Source organism: Abrus precatorius, unplaced genomic scaffold (genome assembly GCF_003935025.1).
Source record: "Abrus precatorius isolate BTA unplaced genomic scaffold, Abrus_2018 Scaffold2, whole genome shotgun sequence".
NCBI lineage: Eukaryota > Viridiplantae > Streptophyta > Magnoliopsida > Fabales > Fabaceae > Abrus > Abrus precatorius.
The window spans coordinates 2,691,225-2,715,111 of NW_020874362.1; the positions used below are offsets into that span (position 1 = coordinate 2,691,225).

The following is a 23,887-nucleotide window of genomic DNA, read 5'->3' on the forward strand; positions in this document are numbered from 1 at the left end:
GATATAAAATAAAATTTCGTTTAATAATTAAGAGTGTTGGAAAGATAATGTTTAAAAGATGTATTACTATTTTTTTTCAAAAGTATTATTTACTCACCAATTTTATACATTTTTAACCTTTATACAAATTTTGTTGTGTTATTAGAGTTGTTTGATATATATTACAAAAGAAAACGACTGCCCAATTAGGTGACTCGCCTCTATCCATCCCTCCCAGCGTCCCAAACTCGCTGAGACATTACCATTTGCTATTGAGCAGCAGCAGGACCACCCTGGTCACATCATCGTCCTTTTCCAACCGGTAAATAATACACGTAGATTTTAAACATACAAACGTGCTTTGCTTGGATGAGAATAAAAATATATATAAATAATGATATATTTTTTATTTAATTAAAGAATTTTTTTAAAATTATTATTTTTAAAAGTATAAATTTATTATGTCTTTAAATTTCTTTTTTTTCGTGGGACCAACCTGTCTCGTAACTTGAAATTTAACCAACGAAGAGGTACGATGTGGTGTACGTAATTTATTCAATAAATTATGTAAGAAGCGAGAAAGAGGTAAGTGGAGAAATAACATTGCTCTAGTTTTACTCTGTAGTCTGTACCAATTTTGTTGTACTTTGTGAAAGTGGAATGAATTTGGTTCCAAAACTGGAAGACTCTTCTCACATGGGGGGTAAATAAGATCATCTGTCCAATCACCTCAAACGTGTCCCTAACTCACACACCCACTCCCTATAAATAGACACACAAAAATGATAATTTTTTCACATCATTAAAAATATGTAAAATATAAAAGAATAAAACAAGGAAAATAATAATAAATGCAATGAATGAAAGAAAAAAAAAGATAAATACAATAGGAATGTGAGAAAAATGAAATTATCATTAAAAGAATAATGATATTCTTACAACAAATTCTTACAAGAATATTATAATTTGAAAATAATAAGAAAAAATAATAGAAAATTAATAATATAACAAAAAAAAAATTATCTGTATCATTGCTCATGTACAAATAATCACATCGTGTTTCTACCACTTGGCTAGCTAGTTCACTCGCTCACTCTCAAATTTTCAGTATGCTTGATAATATTTTTCATTGAGTTGTTTTTGTTTCCTTTCGGATTATAAAGTACATTTTATGAAATTAAAGACCTCACCATCCACGCTCCAGAACCAAATAACATCCAGCCAAAGTTATCGCAGAAAGTTTGTTGAGAAAAGGCAAAGTTTTTCCATAGTTAAAAAAAGGGAAAAGACAAATCAGCACTAAAAAAAATAAAGCAATGAAAAGACAAGAAAGATAAAGAAAGGGCAAAAAAACGTCATGGGAAAAGATAAAAGAAGATAAAAAAGGAGAGAAAAAAAAAAAAAAAAAGGTAACAGCGACACACTTCGCTGTACCCTTCGAAGTTAAAAACAGAGAAACAGACACAATTTTAGGGGCGGAAGCATAAAAGAAATTCAAGACTACAATTTTGTTATCGGAACCGTTTGTTATACAGTCATCGTCACCCCCAAGGAATTTACATAATTCCCCACAGGACTTGGCTTCTCCGTATAACTATTAACCCGTACACAAATAACAAACAGAGCTGAGTCCTCTTTACCTTAGAACTCATTCCTTAACCATAGAAGAAAAATAAAATTAACTGTACACCCAACAAAAGCGTACTCCTAGCATGAAAGATGGGATAATTGAATCCAAATAAAATACCTAATTAAAGTAAATTAACGTAAGAATAATGTCAGCAAGTGGCGTTTTTAACCGTCTTCTTCCTTCAAGGGTGAAGAGCCAGAAGAGCCAAGGGAAGCACTTTTACGGCTTTAATTGAACCCATTCGTAACGTCCTTCCAATGGCACGTCCTTCACAATATCATAATTATACCTGCAGATTAACAACGAATATAATATGCACACACCATGTTACCCACGGCCTAATTATATATATATATATATATCAAAATATCTTGTTTTACAGTTTTCACGTTAGAGATGGAAAATGGAAATGTATTACTAATCTATGATCTTACTTTTCTGAAAAGCGTTTCTGAATGTCCTTCTCGGCAGCGGCGAAGAATTCTTCGAGCTCCGATTCGGTTGGCATTTTTTGCAGAGTTGATAGAACGCAGCGAGATTTGTTCTTCGTCGTTAGCTTCTTCTCCACTGACTCCACCTCTTGCGAATTCGTTCGAAGCTCGCTCGTGAGACTCATCTCTCTCCTGCACGGACACAATGTTTCCGTTTTCAGAATGTGCATGTATGAATGTGTGTGTATTTATATATATATATATATATATATATATATATACGTGTGTGTGCGCGCTTATGCATACATGTCAGAGAGTTACAGATTTTGTACGAGTTAGAAATTACGAGAATTTTGAACGGAAGATATCATGATGGCCATTATGTATGATACTCACACCTTTTTATTTCAAATTCAAACGAACGGAATCATTGAAAATTTGAAACGATTGGAAGTCGGAAGCACTTTTTCTTTTTGAATTTAAAATTGATAAATAATTAAATTAAATTAAATTCAAAACCTTATTTGCTCCCCGCAGTTGCACGTCGACGTTTCAACTTGCGCGCTGTCAACCTGAAAATGTGTTTACATCACACATTAATGATAAGCAATTAAGGTTAAGGAGAGACATTACAAAACGCAAGTTCAATAAAAACCGCTGCGCCGACATTATTTTAGCTGATTAATAAATAATAATCGTAATCATAATCATAATCATAATAATAAATAATAACCTCTAGATCTGAGAATGTGATGATCCTGTTTTCATGGAGTTCGAAGGATCCGTTGCTGGAGCAACAAGACGCCGGAGATTCGTCGTCGGAGTGGCTGGAGAAGCGTTTCTCCGGCGCCGGCGAGGCAGTTATGCTGAAATTCTTAAGTGGAACGATGGAGGATGGTGAGAATTTGAGGTCTTGATCAGTGTTAACGTTGTTGGTGATGGCGATTTTTCTTCTCTTTGTTGAAGTAGTTGCTTCCATATCCAATGCAGGTGGAGCTCTTGCTTTGGCTCCCACTTGTGCAATGTCCATTAATATGCTTCAATCTCAATCTCAAGAGAGAGAGGGAAGTGTGGTGCTGCGACGAGGAAATCGTGACGAAGGGGAAATGGTTGAGGCGTTGGGATTGAGGGGATGGGAGTTTTGATAGCGGTGTGTGGCAGTGATCACAGGCGCCGGAGGATTGGCGAATGAAGGATTGACACGTGGCGAGAGAGCACGGTGGAGGGTATCGGAAACGGAAAATGATGCTTTGGTTGGAAGTGGTGAGTAAACGAGAATCATGGGGTTAGGAACAAAGAATCATATATAGATTGTTTGGGAGTGGCTGAGTCGGAAAATTCTGTTTGGTGGGGGAAGATTGGAGAGAGAACTGGTCTTAAGCAAAATAATTGTGTTCCGAGTAAAAATACGCTTCTACCCTTCCTGTTATTCTTTTTTCTTTTTTTTTTATACATATTTGTTTTTTTGTATTTGAGTATTGGTCCTTACTCCTTCTATATATTTTTATATTTTGTTTTTTGAAATCTTGTTCGTCAAGATGAATCGTCTCTTTTTTTTTGCGTGTGATGAATTGATTCGTACTTATTGATGTATAAGTTTATGTGGGAATAAAATAAAACAATGTAGACATAACTTTAAGGAAAATTTAGGTTATGCTTTCAAATTTTGGAGCATTAAGTAAAATTATGTAAAAGGCTTATATAACAAAATTTTTTAATATTTATTTTGGTTATGCTATTAGCTGAAACTTAAATAAGTAAATTTTAATTAAAAATTGTTAAATTAACTTATAAATATAAAGTATTTAATAGAATTAGCTATTAAACTATCTCAGAAATATAAACTAACATTACAAATATATATTTATATGATATATATGTTTTTAAAAATTTATACATGAATATATATAAATATATATATATATATATATATATATATATATATAAAGGTGAATATAATATCAGGTTTATTAGCTTTTTAAACATATTTTATTATTCCTTTGTTATAAATGAAATATTGTATCAGTAATTAAAATAAAAAACATAAATAATGTAATATTTAAAATAAATAATGTAATATTAAAAAATAAATAATTTAATATTAAAAAATAATTCAAGAATAGTAAATTGAATTTAATAAATAAATAAATATTTAGCATCATTTCAATTATAATTTATCATAATATTTGAAAAATTAATTCTATCACCTAGCATTCTATAATGAATTAAAGATATTATTAATGTAATTAGAAAAGGAATTTATTAAAGCAGTAAAGGAAAAAAGCTAAACAAATATATAACAAGTTATACTATAAGCTCCAATAATACTTTACTGAGGTATAAAAAATGGCATAAGTGAAATAAACTTGTTTATCAAACACATCTATTTTAGTCAAGTGAATTATAATATAAAACAGAAGATTTATATAAAAATATGAGACGTAAATCAACTATAAAATATATTAAAATTAATAAAATTATAAATAAATTAAAATAATAAGATGAATTCCTAAAAGTATTGTAATTTTGAGAATAAAATTATAAAAAATAATTAATTATTACAATTTCATTAATTTATAATTATATATGTATGAGTGAGAATCTAATTTTGTAAATAATTCTGTGTGTGTTTGGTTTGAATTGGATTGAATTAAGTTTTTAAATTGCATTAAAATCCTATTCAATATAGAAATAAAATTTTATATTCTCTAAATTTTAATTTCTTAAAATTTTTTGGTTTAGTTTTTATTTTATTTTATTTTATTTTAGATTGTTTTGTTTTATGAACATTCATATCTGACATTATAATTGATCTCAAATTAAATTTAAGTTATTCTAATTTTAAAAAAAAACCTTTGAATGATTGTAAATATTATCAGTATTGACTGAAATATTCTACTACCAAAGCATACATTCAATTATAAACAAAAACGAAGACTAACTAATAATATTAGGTTAATTATCAAATGATCTTAGGAGAAGAGTAATTTAAACTTAGTAATAGAAACAGAACTGTAGAAAAATGGATAATTTTTCAAAAATTGATAATTACCGTATCGATAACAAATTCATTTTAAAATAACATAAAAATATGAGAAAGGTTATATAAAGAATCGTTACAATAAATTTATCACTAATAATTATAGTTAATAAAAATTATAATTTAGGATTTTATTTAATAGAACTAAAATAATCTTAGGGTCTTAAGTGACTGTCTCATTTATTTAGAGAAAGACACGGAGCTAAAATATATTACAGGAAACTAAAACCTAAATGAGTGAAATTTATATATATAAAAAGCTTTCATTAACCAAAATTTAGTGTTAGAAATTGTACTTAAAGTAAAAGGAATACGAACAATCATGAAATATATATTATGCGCAAAGTGATTTATGACTAAAACGATTTCTTAAATAATTTATTGTACATTTTGTCAATTTTTTGTTTTGTTTTGTTTTTCTATACAGCTAATTAGTATTTCTTTTGTCGTGTCCACTCTTCAATTGATGAAGACAATAATTTTCCAAATGATAAAACAGTAACTTAGATGGTTGGAGAGGGGACATCGCACACATGCTCATTTAATTTAGGGCCGTAACGGCTTAAATGTGAAGTAAGTAAAAAAAATTAAATAAATATGTCCAATAGTAATATAGTATGAACTGTTGTTGGTGAAATGGTTAATAAAGGAAAACGTAAAAGAATTTTATTGAGATTTATTTTATTGATTTTTTAAACTTCTGGAATTTTCCTTCTTTATCATTTTCTGATCACAATTGATTCTTAGCTATATTTTTTATATAGAGACATGTAAAAACTTAGATTCCAAAGGTCATTTTTGAGAATTTGATTAAGAATATATAATAATCACTGTCACACCCTCTATGAAATATGAAACAAGCCTAAAAAAAGGAAAAAAGTGTAAGAAAAATAATTAACACTCTTTAATTAATATCAAATATACGATCAAGATACCTACGTGGTATACGTGCATTTACGTACACGTGGGTGTGATGGATCAAATATAAAAATAAGGACCACTGCCATAAAGTTTAGGTTGTTTCTCGATTAATGATCCTCTCTGGATATGCCTACGTACGTACTTTCCCTATTTGCCTCACTCATGTTCCATGCAAATCATTCCCCTTCTTTTTATATTTTTCTTTCACTTATGCCTTTGTTTGCACTCTATTTATTCGCATCCACAGGTGCTTCAATTTTTATTATACACACATATATAGATACATTCCCATATAAGAAAATGTAATCAATATGGCATTTACTATATTTTATATACAAAACTCCTCTCTCTTATAGGATGCAATTTTAAATTTACACAAAATCAATTTTAAAACTAACATTTTTATCCAACAAATATTTTTAAAATAAAAAAATATTACATACTCAATTCATATATAGATGCTCATACATATACACATTTATTATTTTATAACTGAAATATTAAAAATTTTATTTTAATTATATATTATACTTTTTTATAATTAATTGTAACAATAAAGTAATATTTTGTATTATAAAACATGCTCCCTGGTTTGTTTATTCCTTTGTTCATTTTTTTATTTTTACATAAATCTTGTTGTATTCACAGCAGAGATAGATTTAATGTAAAAACTAAAATTAGTAATATTAAAGATTTTAATTTCATTCTTTAATTTTTTTTTAACTTTAATCCTTTAACTTTTACAAAAAATTTAAATAGATTATTTTTTATTAAAAAATTTATTTTTGTTAAAAAATTCTGACATTTTATGTCAAATTTATTATCTTTCTCTTTAGATCCTTAATGTTATTTTTGATACATTTTTTACTTTCTTTTCATCTTCTATCTTCTAATGTTTAAAATTTTATGTTCTTACCACCAATACTAAGTATTCACCCCAAATTTCAAATAAAAAATAACCTAACTTTCTAAATACTTTTTTTTATCTCCATTAAATTTGAATGTAAAAATATTTATTTTATTAATTTTCATGTTACTATAGCCTTTGAAACTTTCGCTAATACGAATAACTTATTCTAGAAATTCAAAGTATATTCTAAAAATTAAGGTTCTTTTGGTTTTTGTGTTTACATATGCTAAAGATAAAAAAAAGATATTTAAAAAGTTAATTTATTTATTATTTGAAATTTGAAAATGAGTGGAAGATAGAATTTTAAGCATAAGAAGATGAAAGAGAGAAAGAAGAGGTGTTAAAAATAAAATTTAAGATCTGAAGAGGAAAAAGTATTGCACAGTATACATGTGACACAAAATAACAAATTTTTTTAATAGAATTAAGATTTTTATCAGAAAAGACAATATAAATTTTAAATTTAAAAAAATATAGTTGTGTTAAACATTTGAAAGAATAATTTTTTTTATATATAATTCTTTGCATATAAAATATTTGTAATTTATATTAAAAACATTTAAATATTAAATGTTGTAAATTTCTCTTTCTAATAATTTTTTTCAATTACATTTATTGTATAAAAACTCTAAATTAATTTAATAATTTATTATAACTTAATAATTATTATTAGATTGATTTTTAATCTATTAATAAAATAATTTATTTTTAGCAGGAGTGAGAGGAATGAAGCTCTATCACTCGATAAAATTACATACATGTATCTATATATATATATATATACTCTTATGTGTACATAGAGAATAAATTAAATGAGCAGTAAACATATTTTATTATTATAAAAAAATTGAATTAAATTTTAGTTGGATGATAAGATTAAGTAAAATTATAAATTTTTAAATTAAGTGATCAAATATTTTCGTAAGTAAAATTAAGATTTATTATTCTCATATTTCTTAAAATAGGAATAATTCTTCTTCTTGTTATTATATATATTGAAAAGTCTGTACATTTCTAATAATAAGTTTTTTTTATAATATTTTTAAATATATCTTAAATGAATAAGGTATTCATTGATAAATTATTTAATTTAAGAATAGTTTTGTTATATCTATTTAACTCTTTATTATTAAATTTTCAATATTTTTTTTTTAGAGAGAAAAGTTTCATCCTCTTGAATACAGAGACAACAATGAGTTTGTTAAAAGTTTTCTAATGCGTTGAGATTAAAAGTTTGTTAAAAATATCAACAATGAGTTTAACAAATGTTGGATATCATACGTCTCATACAGATATTTATGTTACACTTTAATATTAGAAGACATTTGATGTATAATTCTTTTAGTTCATGAGAAATATTTTTTTTAGAATCAAGTTTTTTGAGAGTTTTATTTATAGAAAATATTAAAAATACATTTAAGCAATATTTTTTGAGATTTTTTTATCTCATATGTAATTTAAAAATTAATTTTTATGAACATTGCTTCTTTCAAAAATAAAAGATTTAAGAATGTCTTTATTCTCTATAATAATTGATAAAGTTGGTTTATACTAAAAATTAAATTAAAAAATCAGTTTCAAAAATTATATATATTAGTAATTTTTAATTATAATAGTAAACCAGTAATAAATAATTTGAATAAATAATAATAATAATACAGTGAGATATTATAAATTAAGTTTAACAATATTGATGAATATTATATTTTTATAGTACCAAAAAAAATTTACGCTCTTATAAAAATCTTAAATTTTTATCCGTTATAGGAAACAATATTTTTTAAAAACTGAATTAAAATATTATTCTCAAAAGTATTAGTTCTTTCATTAATAATATCAAACATAATAATCAACATTTTCATTGAAATATTATCCTATCAAACGCCATCTTATAGACAATTTAAAATTAATATTACAATTTGAATTTTAGATAAATAATATAATGTTGTATATTTAATTTACACATTAAATCTTATTTTGATCGAGCCTGAACATTTTATTAAAGTTCGGCTCCATTCCATGCATTATCTTCTCAAGTGTTGACGGGCACAAATTAAAGTACCGGGATATGGATGCAGGTTCTGCATTCTGCAGTAAAAAATATAAGACGACAAATCCACATTAAATAAGCAATAACAAAATGAGTAACAAGTAGACACAAAAAGCAAGGAGAAAGGACCATAGACTCATAGACTGACTAGTCACTTCTAGGACTGAGTAGTGTGAATTAGGAAATATATGCCAGGACAGAAAAAATTAACTTAAAAGTAATATAAATAAATATATATTAAACACAAACATCATGTAGTGGATTATAATTACACTAAATTAATTTAAAAAGTTAAGAATAAATATTTTTTTTAATCTGTTAAAATATTTATTTTAGAAAAATATTTTTCTGTTTTCAATAATAACTATACTTATGCATACATAGTTTTAGCATAAATCTAAAAATCAAATCACCAAATTATTTTAAACATTTAATTCAAATATACATTAATTTAAAAAGAAAAGAACACGTATATATCGTACAGACCAAAATTGAACTCGACAATTTATATTTTTGAATCCTTTACGAAGATATGTGCAACTTTTATTTTTTTAATGTTTTGTCTTCAATTAAAATGATTTTTAATTAAAATTTCATCTATTAGTTTATCATTTAATTGCTAATTAAAGTAATTATATTTACTCGCAAATTTTAAATGACGTGTAGTCTAATTTAGGCAAACTTTTTAAAAGAAGTTTGATATATTTTACTTCCTTATTTCTTCGCTTATAAGTTGGACTCATGAGGTACGTTGAAGAAATTGCAGAGTTTATAAAAGTAACATATAAATCTTATAAACTATTTTAATTTATTTTAATAAATTTTATAATAAAATAATGTTAGTTTTTCTTACCATGTAATAATTTTTTAATAAGTATTTAATTAAACTGTTTTTGTAAATGTAGTTATAACCTATTCTTAAGTTGCTCATTTAAAAATAACTCATTAAGACATATACGATAAAAATGAACTAAAATGCATGATCCAGTTAATTATTTTTTTTATCATTTTATTAAATTAGCTAATCCTAAATGCCGTCGTGGAGGCTTTTTAAATGATTAACTTAGTGCCAGTTTTTTTGTCTTAAAAGATTTATATAGCGGATGATATCTCATTTCAACTATAAAATTTTGTCAAGCTTAAAAAAAATACTTATGAAACATTTACGTTTAATTAATTTTAAGAAAATAAATGAAAATTCAAACTTATAACATATTAAATGCAAAAATTTACTTAACTTTGCTTGACCAACTCTTTAAGATTAAATTGTCTTAATATAATTTCAAGTCAGTCATTTCTTTTATTACTATAACTAACAAATAAATAGATTTAATTAATTTATTTAGTAAATTAAAAACTTTATGAGAATATTTTTTTTTGAAACTAACACTACCCATAAATTAAAATGACAACTAAATAACCAAATGACAATATATATCAGTTTTAAGTAACTTTTCTTAATAGATTTTATTAACTCCGGCTTTTAGGAATAAGATGAAGCATTACTAAATCAAAATTGTGTATAAAAAAATGTTTATTTATTGTATTAAAATTATAAATATATAATACACATTATTTAATAAAAAAATTATTATTATTAATTGCTTATTTGTAAGATTGAGATTAACATTTTTTTTATTAATTTGTTTTCTTAACTGCAAAGAGTAAATAGCACGAATTTTGTTTGAAAATGTTTGTTAGCTTATATTATTTTTAAAGATATTATAAATATGTTTTAGAAATTTTTATTTAATTTATAAATATGTTAGAAAACAATTATTTGAAGAGAAAAAAAAAACAAAAAAATAGGCAAAGTTGGCCAACCAGGCGAAAAATGTCTTACTAAAGATAATGATGAACCCCTTGTGATGAAAGGCGAGGAAAGTATAAAGTAAGATCCTAGTGAGGAGTGCTAAGAAAAGTGGATAAAGAAGGTGCATCTAACCTTGGTTTAAAATTGGGCAGAGTGGCACAGAAAGCTAGAATAACTTTGCCTAAAATAGACTTGGGTTTTGGCGGAACTCACTGCCCTCATTATAGGTGGCTAAGATTATTTTAATGTGAAAGTGCTTTATGTACACTTTAATTGAACCACTGCGTATGACAAAAGGTGATTGAATCATTAGAGGCCAACCAAACTTGACACTGTCGCTGGTTGCTATAATTTCTCTCTTCATTTCTTACATGAGGAATGTCGTTTCCCTTTTTCTCTTGCTTTCACTCCTCGCCGCTTTGCGTTTTGTTTTTTCCTTTTTATTTCTCTTAATTCTCAATTTTCATTTCATTTTTTGTTTGTGGCTACACTTTATTCTCTGCTGATTCACAATCAGAGCAAGTGGTGGCATATGTGAAGCAGCATCAAAGCTATATTTGAGCCATTCCGTTTTGCACATTTGTGTATATGACGGTTTCATGCCTTGTTACCGTGAGAGGTCGAATTATCGATAAATAAATGAAAATTAGTTATGTATGCAAGTTATATTAGTGTTTGGCTAAAATTTTGGTGATAGCTAAATGTTTGACGATAATTTTTTTAATGTCAAATTACAAGATTAATAAGTGTAACAAAGAATAAAGAAAATTTTATTTAAAAACTTAAAAATGTTATAAAATTAAATAAATTTAAAAGTAAATATATATGAAACATAAATCAAGATCAAATAATCATAATTAAGGAAGCGTGTGACTCATTGTCTCTCCTATGACAAGAAATTCATGTCCTATTTATAGACTACATGCTAAACAATTATTAAATAACTATTAAATGTGTGCCAAGTTCAAATTGTAAAACATGTATGTGTTATCTGTTTATAAGTGTTAGATTTAGTTAAAACTTTGTTTCGAAAACTTTATAAATTAATTTGATTTGTATAATATTATTTTAATAGTTATTTGTTAGTATATTATTCAAGGAAGATATAGAAAACATGGTCAGGGAGGGTTCAATATTTAAGTTAACAAAAAAATTATAATAAGAATTTATATTATGTAACATATTATATTAATATGTATAATTAATATATCAATAATATATAAATTTATTATCAACACAATTATTTATTAGAATAATATGTATATCAATAATGTATAAATTTATTATCACATGTAATTATCCGCAAGGCAAAATGAGATAACAGTTATTTCAATCCTTTTTTAAAGAAAGAGAAGTTAAATTTGTTATATTGGGGGTGGAATTTTCAATTACAATCAGCTATCCCTAGAAAAGAGACATATAATGGATCTCATCGTCAATAGATCGAAGATACTAATTAAAAATAAATAGAGCATTTAATATATTCAAAACTTATAAAGCTTTAACTTTCATTTATTATTTTTTTATATTTAAAAATTCTTGTAAAATATCTTAAGAGTATATAGTCATTAGTATTTGTCGTGCATAATTTACTTAACTTTGATAAACATAGTAGTAACTTAATTTGCAAAGGTAATAAAAGATTCTCTTGAGTAATAAATTTATGTATTTTTTCTAATGTAAAATAATTTTTTTTGTTTGGTTTATTTATTTATTATCACAATTATTAGTTTTCTTCTTATGCAAAAAATAGAGAAATTAGACGTTTAGGTAATGAAACACTATTTTGTTATTTTTATAAGTATAATGTTTTTTGTTGTATATTTTTAAACCTTAAAGTTTAAATTACACATAATAAAACATCTAAAAAGGTAAAGTAAACTTTGTTTTTATTAGTAAGCATTGATGTAACAAGATAAGAGATATTTTGAAAAATAAATACATTATCATTAAATGATAAATATTCTGAAAAAATAATAATAATTTTAGAATAGCGACGTGGGGTGGAATATAAAATAATTTTATCAACTGTAATTATATTTTTTAAAATTTGATGATATTTAAAGAATACTCATTCAAAACAATAAATAATTATTTTAAGACGAATGACTACTTGACCCGATGAGCAAAATGTTTTCAGAAACAATTACTACCAAAATCGTAAATTTAAAATTCTGTTATTACGTCCTTAAAGAGTTCACGTAATTGTGCCTCTAGTGCATTACAACAAATCCTATCATACATTTTCAAATTATTCACCCAAAAAGCATGTTTAATTTTCCTCTATATATGTAATTGTATAAATCTTTTATCAATATCAATATGTGTGATAAGTATGCAAAGAATGAAATAATGACATCCAAAAACTTGTAGAACTAAAAATGCTCACGATTAATTAGTATTCCCAAGATGTATTATGACACTTTAATTGGCTGTTTTGTTTGGTGACCAGTTGCTATAGCAATTATAATTAGATATGATTAGAGAAATTACACCTTTTTGAAGTAAACCCAAATCAACTAACAAATCATTGATGGCTCTCGAGTTAAGGTCAAACTACAACCACAGGCAAGTATTGGTGGATCCATCGCTAGAAAAAGAAATTTTACAGATCAAAAGGAGGAAAAATAAGCATAATTGACAAACTTTGATTGCAATAAAAAAAAGTGTGATTGAGGGAAAAATTCAAAAGATGAAGACGGAAAGTTGTTTGGGGGTGGGGTGCAAAAGAAAAAAATGAAGAATCTTAAGGAATAACATGGCACGAGTTAAAGAGGGAGAGATAGAGTTTGAAGGCATTAAGAGAGTGACTCATTCATGTCCAAGACATGTGTGCTGTGTGTTAGTGCTCCAATGGTCCTTTCATTTTCTAAAAGCATTTATATCACTTTCCAAGGGCATGAGAGAAGAGAAAGACTAAGGAGTCAGAACTGTAGTTTTTCTCAGGGACCCCTCTCTCTTGTCACTTTTAAAAGTGTGACTTTTGCGGCTTAGGCCTTTTCCTTCGTTCCAAAGTCATACTACAATTGGATTGCATGGACTATTCAATCACAAATCAGCTGTGAGGTCGCTACTCTCCCACAAAAGTTTTTACCCGAGTACTTTATACACATTAATATGTTACATTGCAAAATTTTCACCCATTAACCAATTTTTTGAAGATTTGAAATATCACCATGTTTAAAAGTTTAATTTGTCATTGATTACAAATTTCTCTTTAAGATATTTTAGTATTTTTAAAATAATATATGTGATTAAATCAATAGTTCAAATTAATGCTTTGGTATTGATTCGTAGTCAATTTTAACCCATTTAACTAATTTTAGACTAAAGCTTTGCTTGGGTGAGTTTATAAATAAATTTTTGTAAAAAGTAATATAAAAAATAAAACTCTTTTCATAAATTACAATTAATTTATATTTATCTATTTTTAAAAGTTAGTTTTACTTAACTTCTTTAAAACTTTAAGAGGTAAAATATTTTTTAATTTATGACATTAATTGTATTTATTTATTTTAATTATTTTTTATTCTCTTGTAAAGAGTTATTTACAAACTTGCCCAAATATTATTATAACTTTAAGAGATAAGTTATTCTCATTTTAATTTTCTAAAATCTAATATTGAAAAAATATTTAAATTTTTATAACTCAAATTTAGGTTTTTAAGAAAAATATAAGTTTTAAAGCTTCTCAAGTTATCTGTTATACAGATCATAAATATACAATGTTAATCATTGATTTATTTATTATTCTGTTAAAGGTTAATACAATATAGAATGTGTATGTACCTATTTTATCAAAGAGCGCAGTATAACTAGTCTTGAATATAAGAACTTGCACTCTTTAGTATCCTTTTATATTTAAATTATCATCTTTTTAATTTATTTCTCATCATATTGCAATAATGTCGGACATGATTAATTTAGAGATATTAGATAAATATTTTTTTTTCAATTTTATTTATTTATCACTTTTGTTATAAAAATTAAGAAATAAACAATATATTTATTCTTATTAAAATTACCATTTAATTTTTTATCATAGTTTTTATTAATTTATATATTTTTTTAAGTTAAAGGTATAATTAATAAAAAATTAATAAGCAGAAATAAATTGTCCTAAAATGGTGACAAATGACATGAAATGTATGGAGTAAAAATAAAAACTAAATTATTTAATTGCTTTTAGTTTAAATAAAAGCTCAGTTCATAGAACTTTCTTACCCCCTAAATTTATGTTCTATATAATTTATTTTCTAAATTTATCTACACCCTATAGAGAAAAAATCATAAACGATCAAAATTAAATAAATAGGAAATATAAAAATGACATTTTAATTAATCCTTCTTTATGCCGGGATTACGTGGACTTGAATTGGATCATAGAACGATTTCCCTTTCGTGTATCCAATTTGGAAACAAACTAACTTAAAATGTCAAAAAGATAAAGTTTTGTAAGGTAAAACTGTTTGTAATGTGCGTGTGTACACACGCACGCATATATATATATATATATATATATATATATAAAGAATAATTTAACTTTAATAAAATAACAAAAGCTATATTGATGTGAATATATATTAAATGACATTTTTAAGAACAGGTTGAAGTTTAGGTCTTAGTTAAGAATTATATTGCATATGATAAATACAAATATAATTATTTATTAAAGAATAGACAATTAAAATGAAAATTTAAAAATTTAAAAAAATAAAATTAATAATAAGAAATAATTTAACCAAGATTAAAATATAAAATAAGTTATGAATGATAATTACGACAAGTAAAATATAACAGAATTTTTTTTTTTGAAATATATGTTGTTTAAAATTGTTTATTTAAAATAAAAAATATTTAATTAAAATTTTAAAATATTCTTAAAAGCATTTTTTCTAATTATTCAAATACATATATCTATTAATTTAGAATCACTTTATCCATTATCAAGGAATAATAGTTTGGATTTACAATTGTAAAAGGAGAAGAAGTGACAGTAGTGCAGTGCGGATTTCATCAAAACGATAGTAATGATGACTACTGGTCTTTTTGCTTCTCCTCCAACGTTAGTTGAGCAAGTTCCACTGCAGGTAGCGATTGATCACAGCCTCGATGGGCTTTTCATGGAGTGGTCCAAAATTTAAGAACAATTCTACAAAGGACGAAGACAAAAGGTCAAAGCAGTGTTGTAACTTGCAGAATCAACGAGTGGGACAAGGATATTTGAAAAGCTCAATACATGAACCACCTATATCTTCACCACTTCAAGAAATGCCCTTGAATCGTTAAACTTATCATTTCCATGGTTTATTAATTTAGCCTATAATATAATAAAAACAATGGAGGGAGACATCAGATATTTAGATAAATTAAAAATATATAAGATTTTACAGTTAATATTTATTAGCAAGCAAAACAATTGATACAAAGGTGACTGATAAGAAAGTGATCAAGTTTGTTTGTAATTATTTACTAATTCACTCTGTGGAGTTAAGTGGGTGGCATTTTGACCTCTCACTCATCTTTCATTAATTGGCATACTTTACACTTACACTTACAGGGATGATCTGAATATGCAGAAAGTAATATAGGAAGAGTCGGGACCAGGGGATAAATAATTAAGTGCATGGACTTTTGGCATGGTTGGTGCACTCACAGCCAAAAAACTATAATTCATGTTCATGATCCCAACCTTGTCGCTCTATCTGCGACTTGCAAGTGAAGGAAGCGAACTAGACCCAACAGAAAGAAGGTTCCCAAGACAAAACACGCAATCCAAGAACCTGCCGGTGGAGCCGCAATTTCATATCGTGGATACTCTAATTTGTTATCATTTTTCCTCTCTCTGTTTTACCTTCGTTTTCTTTCACCTTCTTATTTTATTTTCTTCTATCATATTATTTATCTATGCTTATATATCCTTTTCATCACCTTTTGTCAGATAACAAAGCCTCATATTAATAGATTTATAATAAGTTACTTAAAATGTATATAAATAAACTGACCATAATTTCAAATTGTCAAAAATTTTTAACGTTCAAAATTTAATAACTTAACATGCAATATGAGATGTTAAATAATATTTTTTTTATTTGTTATGGATGGAGAAAAAAGAGGGTAGTCTATTTTGTTTTTATTTGTATTTTTATTAACAATTATAAGATACTATTCTATTTTTTGTTTTAAACTTTGTTATGGTTAATGTATTCCCCATTAAAAAAAATTAATAAAAATAGGCAAAGGTTTGGTCAATTTAAATAAGTTGGTTTGCACAAATTAAGGAGTAATCCGTCATTACAACTGATTTCTGAAATGCATTATTTAAAACAAAGAGAAAAGGAAAAAAAAAAAAAAAAGGGGCGATAAAGAAGACATTCTAACGTGGCTCCAGATGGTGTGTCGTCATCAAAACAGATATAAACCGTAAGCACTGAGCAAGTGACTGCTAATCATGCCACTCTCTCACCTTCCAACACGTGGTGTGGACCTTCTTCTCAAAAGAAAAAGATGAAAAAGAAAATGACATGTTATTTATTATAAACCAAAAAATAAAATAACATGATTAGAAATTGAAAAATAAGAATGGTTGGTTCACTGTGGACCCAAACTGGTAGCCCAGCCCAAAACATTTTTGGGTTGGTCCGTGGATCCCACGAAGTGGGCTATGCCGAAAGAAAAACAGTGTTAATGGGACTGACGCAAAGCATCGAAAGTTGCATTGGATTCCACAATTTGTCGCCACCGAAGGGGAAGTGATGGCGAAAACGACTAGTCGTCGTGGTATTGTCTTTCCCACATTTGATGGGGCCCGAGCCAACAATAAAATATGAAATATCTTAAAACGCAGGCAGTTCTGACTGAGTATTGTTGTCTACATAAGTAATCTTATCTAATGAGCGAAATAAAACAAATTGAGCGATATATCATACTATGGGTGGAGTTCGGTTATTGGAAGGAATGAAGGGTCATATTCTTATCTGTGGTTCATTGCCAAGGCATTGCCTTCAAACCCCAATAATACAAGAAGTAGATACTGTTCTTGAAGGATTCAGATTCACTGCAGTTAAAAAGTGCGTACTGATATTTTATTATTTGTATAAATTATATATAGTTTAAAATGCAAAGTAGAAGATATTCCACCACACTCCGAATTCGTTCTTGAAGGTTTGAAGTTGGCTAGACTCAATGGTTGGAATCATATTATCATTGAAACTGATAATTGCAAAGTTCAATCTTTGAACTGAGCGCAGGCTAGCTAGATTCAAATGCTTTACATGCTACCATAGACAGGTTGCTTGATACTCGCCCCGTTTTTTTATTTTGTAATTTTGTTTTGTTTGATGTTTTGAAGTACAGTAATCTTTAAAAAAAAAAACAAATTTTAAAAAAATTTATGTAATAAACATGAGTTTAAAAAATTAATTTTTATTTTTATTTTTCTAGTTTTAGTTAAAATTGAATATCGAATATAATAATTTATATTTGATAATTTTTATCTTAAAATTATATTTTCAATTAATTTTACTATAATACTTTTAATCTAATATACATATCATATTTTCACTTTTTAATTTAACATGATTTTGGGAAAAAAGTTATTATAATTAATCGTAGAACGATTATTTGTGTAAAATCACATTTATGATTTTCTAACGTGAATTTGGTAAACTTGAACAATCCTCTAAATATCGTTTTGTTGTGGGACCATGGCAGGGACATAGTCAGGATTTTTTCACGGAGAGAATCAAAATAAAATATTTTATACATATAAAGAAATGTATCAAACATAATATATGTATAAAAAGAAATATTCAAATAACTAAAATTTAAGTAAAATTAATATTTTGGTTCTCTAATTTAGAAGTTAAAAATTATCTTTTAAATTTATTTTAATTTATTTAACTCTAAAATTTTTTAATATGTTTTAAATAATTTATTTTTTGCTAAAATTATTAACTTTGTTCATATTTTTATTTTTTTTATTACATGTACTGTTGTCATCTTTTGTCTTAAGTCTATGTATTGTCATTATGTTTTTCCACAAATCTTTGTTTCACTTTCTTCGCTCAGGTTTGTGCAATGTTTTATTTTTGTTTTTCCTATATTATTTTTGGACTAAATACAAGGCAACTACACATCCAATAATAACTATTAGCACAATTGGGCATAATGAAAGTTTCACCTTCTTTTTATGTGTGGAACTTAAACAATGCAACAACTGTGTATCAGTTTAATGAAATGCTGAGGAAGTTGATGCAAAACATATAAGAAAAAGTTGCATAAGATTACTCATATCTTAAGTTTAGTGTACTGATATAATATTTGATTAGGACTATTTTAGAAATCTTAAGTTGTACTAACATGTGCTATTGGTTGTGTAATTGCTTTTTGTCATTGATGTAGAAGTAATATAAGAAATTTGACTAAATGTTGGTTTAAAATAATTTGGAGTAAAATGCTGAAATTGGAGTTTTGAAGAGGAAAACTATAAAAAATGTATGGAGGCTTGAAGACAAAGACAATAAACAATGCAGAAATGATACGTGGCAAAAAAATATATTAATAAAATTAATATTTTAACAAAAAAAAATGAGTTATTTAAAATATTTTCAAATGTTAAAAGATGAAAATAAAACAAAATAAATTTAAAGGATGAAATTAAATTTAACTATTAAAAAACAAAAACATTAATTTTATCTAAAATTTATTATAAAATCAAATCTTCACAACTTATATAAGAGATAGATACAATTACTGTCAATGTCAAACTATATTTATGATACACTTTAAATCAATATTTTAATAAATATTTATAAGAAGCAAACAATAAAATAAATTAAAATTTTCTTATAAATTAAAATCAACTTCTATTTTTTTCAATCTCTTTATTTAACTTTTTAAAATTTGTTTAAAAATTTATTTTTAATTTATAAAAAAATATTTATTTTTATATTATTTTTTTTATAAAAAAAAACCTATTTACAAATTCACCCCAACTTATTCTACAGGCATGATTTCACATAATAATAGGTACGTGACATTGAGAATAATAGAAAAAGAAATCATTTAAAATGTGGAACCCATTTAAAGTTTACAACGGATATTTATATTTAAACTAACAAAGTTCAATCACATATAAAAGACTAACTAAATAATGACCCAATTTACATTTGTATGTATAAATGAAATGCGAAATACTAAGTGGAGCAAGGGCTCAGTCACCTTTAGTTTTTATAGTTAAAAAAAAAATACTCTAAATAATAATGCAATATTATAAAGGTCATGATTACTCAACAAATTTTCAGTTATCTCATATCTTTATTTATATAATTTTTTTAGGTAGAATATAAATTTTAATTATTCCAAAATAACTTATATATAAATTTTAATAATATGAAATTTTAAAAGTTTTTAACTATTCATTATAATAATATGAAATGTACTAATATTTTTTTTAAAAAAATTACACTCTCATATAATAATAGATTATCTTATCAGTAAAAAATATTAATTTATATAATAATTAATATAAAAATTATATTTACAATATATTATAATTAATAAATAGTGTAAAAAATTTAAAACTAATAATGCACAAAAATTAAATTTATAAAAACTATTATGGTCATGCATTAATTATTTCAAAATTTTATTTTTAATATTTTCATGAGTTTAATATTAATATATTATTAATAAAAAAATATACTATCAATCAATCAAAATACATTATAAATGTGATTTTTATATTAAATGATTATATAATTTGTTAGTGCACTTAAAATAAATTTTATTTCTATTATTTAGTGAACTTTTATATTAATTTTATTGACTAAGAGTAAAACTTCAAAAAAAGAATATATGTTATTACTGATGTTGTGACTAATTAGCATTGACGTTGCGAATTACCATTGATTTGACAAGTGGAAATAGATGCTGGTTGCTTATTAATAGAAATCATTCCTTTCGTTTTCTACTGGTATTTTGTCTTGTGCTTGCAATGACCCTTATTTCTTGTTTGGCGGCAATCAAACACTGTCCATAAATTTCGCAAATTCAATCCCATTTGTCGTTTGATTTATTTAACTATTTTCATTTTTCTTTCTTTCTTTTGTGGCTATTCTTTCCTTGGATTGAAAGCTACACAAACAAGATATTATATTTGGAGGTAAAACGTTAGTGTGAGAATACATAGATATACAACAAGACGATGTTTTCTATCCTTTTGGACGCGAAATAAGAATAATTCTAGATATTTCTGAGACTAGATAGAGACATATCAGCTTCCTAGTGAAAGATTTATACCCTATGTATTACTGTGCATGTCATGCTTTTGCAGCAATGCTCAATTTGATCATCATCATTTTAAGAGTTCAAATTATACTGCAGATTATTTAGGTCTTTTTTATTTTTATTTTTTTCACAGCAAAGAATGATAAAAGCATGCATGGTCCCTGTGAAATATTGGTTTATATAATAATTCCAAATATCGATTACATTTTTTACACACTGTAATTAAAAATTGATGAGTCTTGAAAAATAAACTTATTTTTATATAATTAAGGAAATTGAATAACATATACCTGTTTTTTTTTTTATATTTTTCTTTTTGCTGTCAATAACATTATATAAAATATAATTTTTATCTATTCAAAAATTAAATTTTAAATATATGTTATTTTGATTATTTTTGTCAAATTATATTAAAATTGAACAACTACAAAAATATATATTTTAAAAAAATATACAATATGTTATTTTTTATTATAAAAATAAAATATTTAATAATTTAAAATTAATTAGATGATTTTTTTAATTAAATTATCTAATAAAATTTATTAAAAAATGCAAAAATTATTTAATTTATGCTAATATAATTTAATTATTTATACTATTAGCATTATTTTTAAGTTAAAATTAGATAAATAATATAAATTTTTGGTTATTATTGAATCACAAACTTTAGTTACTAAAATAAACAGTATTTTTCTTATTGTTAATTTTGATTGAAGAGTAGAATCACTAATATTTATGATCTATGGGGTAGCTATCAATATAATGATTTGTGGTTGAGCATATCCCACAAAGTATGGCTGAAATAGGTGATGATGGATGTACAAGTATAGCAGCATTCTTTTGCATTGAAGCTAATTGCTTCACCATGGAGGCCAACTCACCAATCTTGTACTCCAATTAATTTGTTGGGCTCTGCAGTTTGGATTTCATTCACACCTCTAGTCACACAAGAATGTTGTCTTGTTGCAAATTGTTGGGAATTAGCAGTCATATTTTCAATTAAATTGCGGGGCTGCAACTATAGTCTTGTCTACCAATGCTCTTCCACTTGCTCTGTCTATCATGTTCCTATCTATAGGATGCAGTCCGTCATAAAAGTATTTGATAAGCAATTGATCACTGATTTGGTGGTGGGGGCAACTGACACACAATCTGTTAAATCTTTCTAAGTATTCATAGAGTGCCTCTTTTTCAAGTTTTCTTATCCTACAAATTTCGTTCCTTATATATGCAGCTCTTGATGCTGAAAAGAACTTATCTAGGAAGAGTCTCTTCAAGTTGTCCCAACTGGTTATGGATCCTGATGGGAGATAGTAAAACCAATCATTGACTGCATCCATCAAAGAGAATGGAAAGGCTATCAATTTGACATTTTCTTTAGGTGTGGCCTCATAGTCGAGCAAATTATATGAAATTCCTTGAGGTGCTAATGTAAATCTCCACCTACAAGGCCATGAAATCTAGGCAACAAGTGTATCAGTCCAGTTTTAAGAATAAAATGAGCATCAATATCAAGATACTGAATGCACAGTGTTTGATAGGTTACATCAGGTGCAACTAGTTCCTTTAATGTCCTCTCATTATAAGTTATTTTTTCAATTTCAGAATCTAAAGAATGTGGTAAAGAATAGATAGATGAAGGAGAAAAAGATTCCTCTATATGTCTAGAATTATGCCTGTGTCCTAATGTTACTATAAAAAGTCCTATCAATTTCAGATTAAGTGGATACAAGTCTCAAGGATTTGATCTGGTCATACATTAGGAATTAACTATGAGAATTGAAAAGAAGTAAACTAAATGAAATAACAAAAATGAAAGATGTCCTACTATCAATATGCAGAGAAATTGATATCTAAGTGCAGTAAAATAAGGTTAAGAGGTTAAGTAACACAAAGCAAGAAAGTGCAAAGGAATGTGCAGTAGCAATCTAAAAATTCTGCAAAATAATGCAGCCAAACAAAGCAAATATGCAAAAATTTCAAAAATGCGAGGTAATAAAGCAAAAACGCAGAAAGTAGTACTCAAAAATTGTAAAAATTAGGAGAATTATGCATCTACATGCAGAATTACTCTATCTATTATGAAACTATATCAATGCTAATGTATTCACAATGTAGAAAAATCAAGACAACTAACATCAAACATGTAGAAAACTAAAACAGAACATTAAAACAGAGTATCTGACATGTTAAATGCAAAAATTAACACCAATGTCCAACGACTCCAATTTGATGATCGCTAGATTTGCATAAAGATTTTATTGCTAATCCTTATCAAAATATGCAGAAAAATTAACGTAGTGTAGGATGCAAGCCTAGATTGTCTCCAATGACATTAGTTGAGAATATACATCAAACATGTTGAAAACATTAATTAAGAACGCAAATAAATGAAGGGGAGAGTTTGTGTGATTTCAAGTTCAATACAAAGAGTAAGAAGCAAAACTATAAAATTCAATCAATAAAGTGCAGTAACCCCTAGTTCATTCATATAGATTCTATCTCAATTTCTCTTAAGATTTAACACTCTTCCTCTTCTCCAGAATTAGGTTAATTTAACAAGCGAAAATCAACCTTAGATTCCCATATGAAATTAAGCAATTCAATGGGCTCCAATCTCTCATCTCAAAATTAAGTAACCTTAGAAATAAACCGAGAATTAAACAATCCAAATTTAGAATCTCATTAAAATAAATTAAGGTTAATTAAGCAATGTCTCCTTTATTCAATCATTAATTTAATTCAAGATATTAGAAAGAAGAAATTTATGAAAGAAAAGGATTTGTATTAACATTCAAAATCTAAGAATTCAAGAATCTA

The 23,887-nt window shown here is 25.8% G+C and overlaps 1 protein-coding gene across 1 annotated transcript; it reads right to left on the minus strand.

Moving 5' to 3' along the window:
• Nucleotides 1-1,459: 1,459 nt before the first annotated feature.
• LOC113858545 (cyclin-dependent kinase inhibitor 7-like) lies at nt 1,460-3,350 on the minus strand. Its single transcript, XM_027491237.1, has 4 exons — nt 2,774-3,350; nt 2,560-2,612; nt 2,044-2,232; nt 1,460-1,898 (listed from the first exon to the last, which is right to left on the minus strand). Exons 1-4 carry the CDS (start codon nt 3,068-3,070, stop codon nt 1,829-1,831), a joined length of 609 nt encoding a protein of 202 aa, XP_027347038.1. The 5' UTR covers nt 3,071-3,350; the 3' UTR covers nt 1,460-1,828.
• Nucleotides 3,351-23,887: the final 20,537 nt, after the last annotated feature.

Coding starts and splice junctions, on each gene's coding strand:
- LOC113858545 (XM_027491237.1), bottom strand. CDS start 3,070: ATGGACATTGCACAAGTGGGAGCCAAAGCAAGAGCTCCACCTGCATTG. Junction 2,613..2,773: donor TCACATTCTCAGATCTAGAG/GTTATTATTTAT, acceptor ACACATTTTCAG/GTTGACAGCGCGCAAGTTGA. Junction 1,899..2,043: donor CAGAAACGCTTTTCAGAAAA/GTAAGATCATAG, acceptor GTTAATCTGCAG/GTATAATTATGATATTGTGA.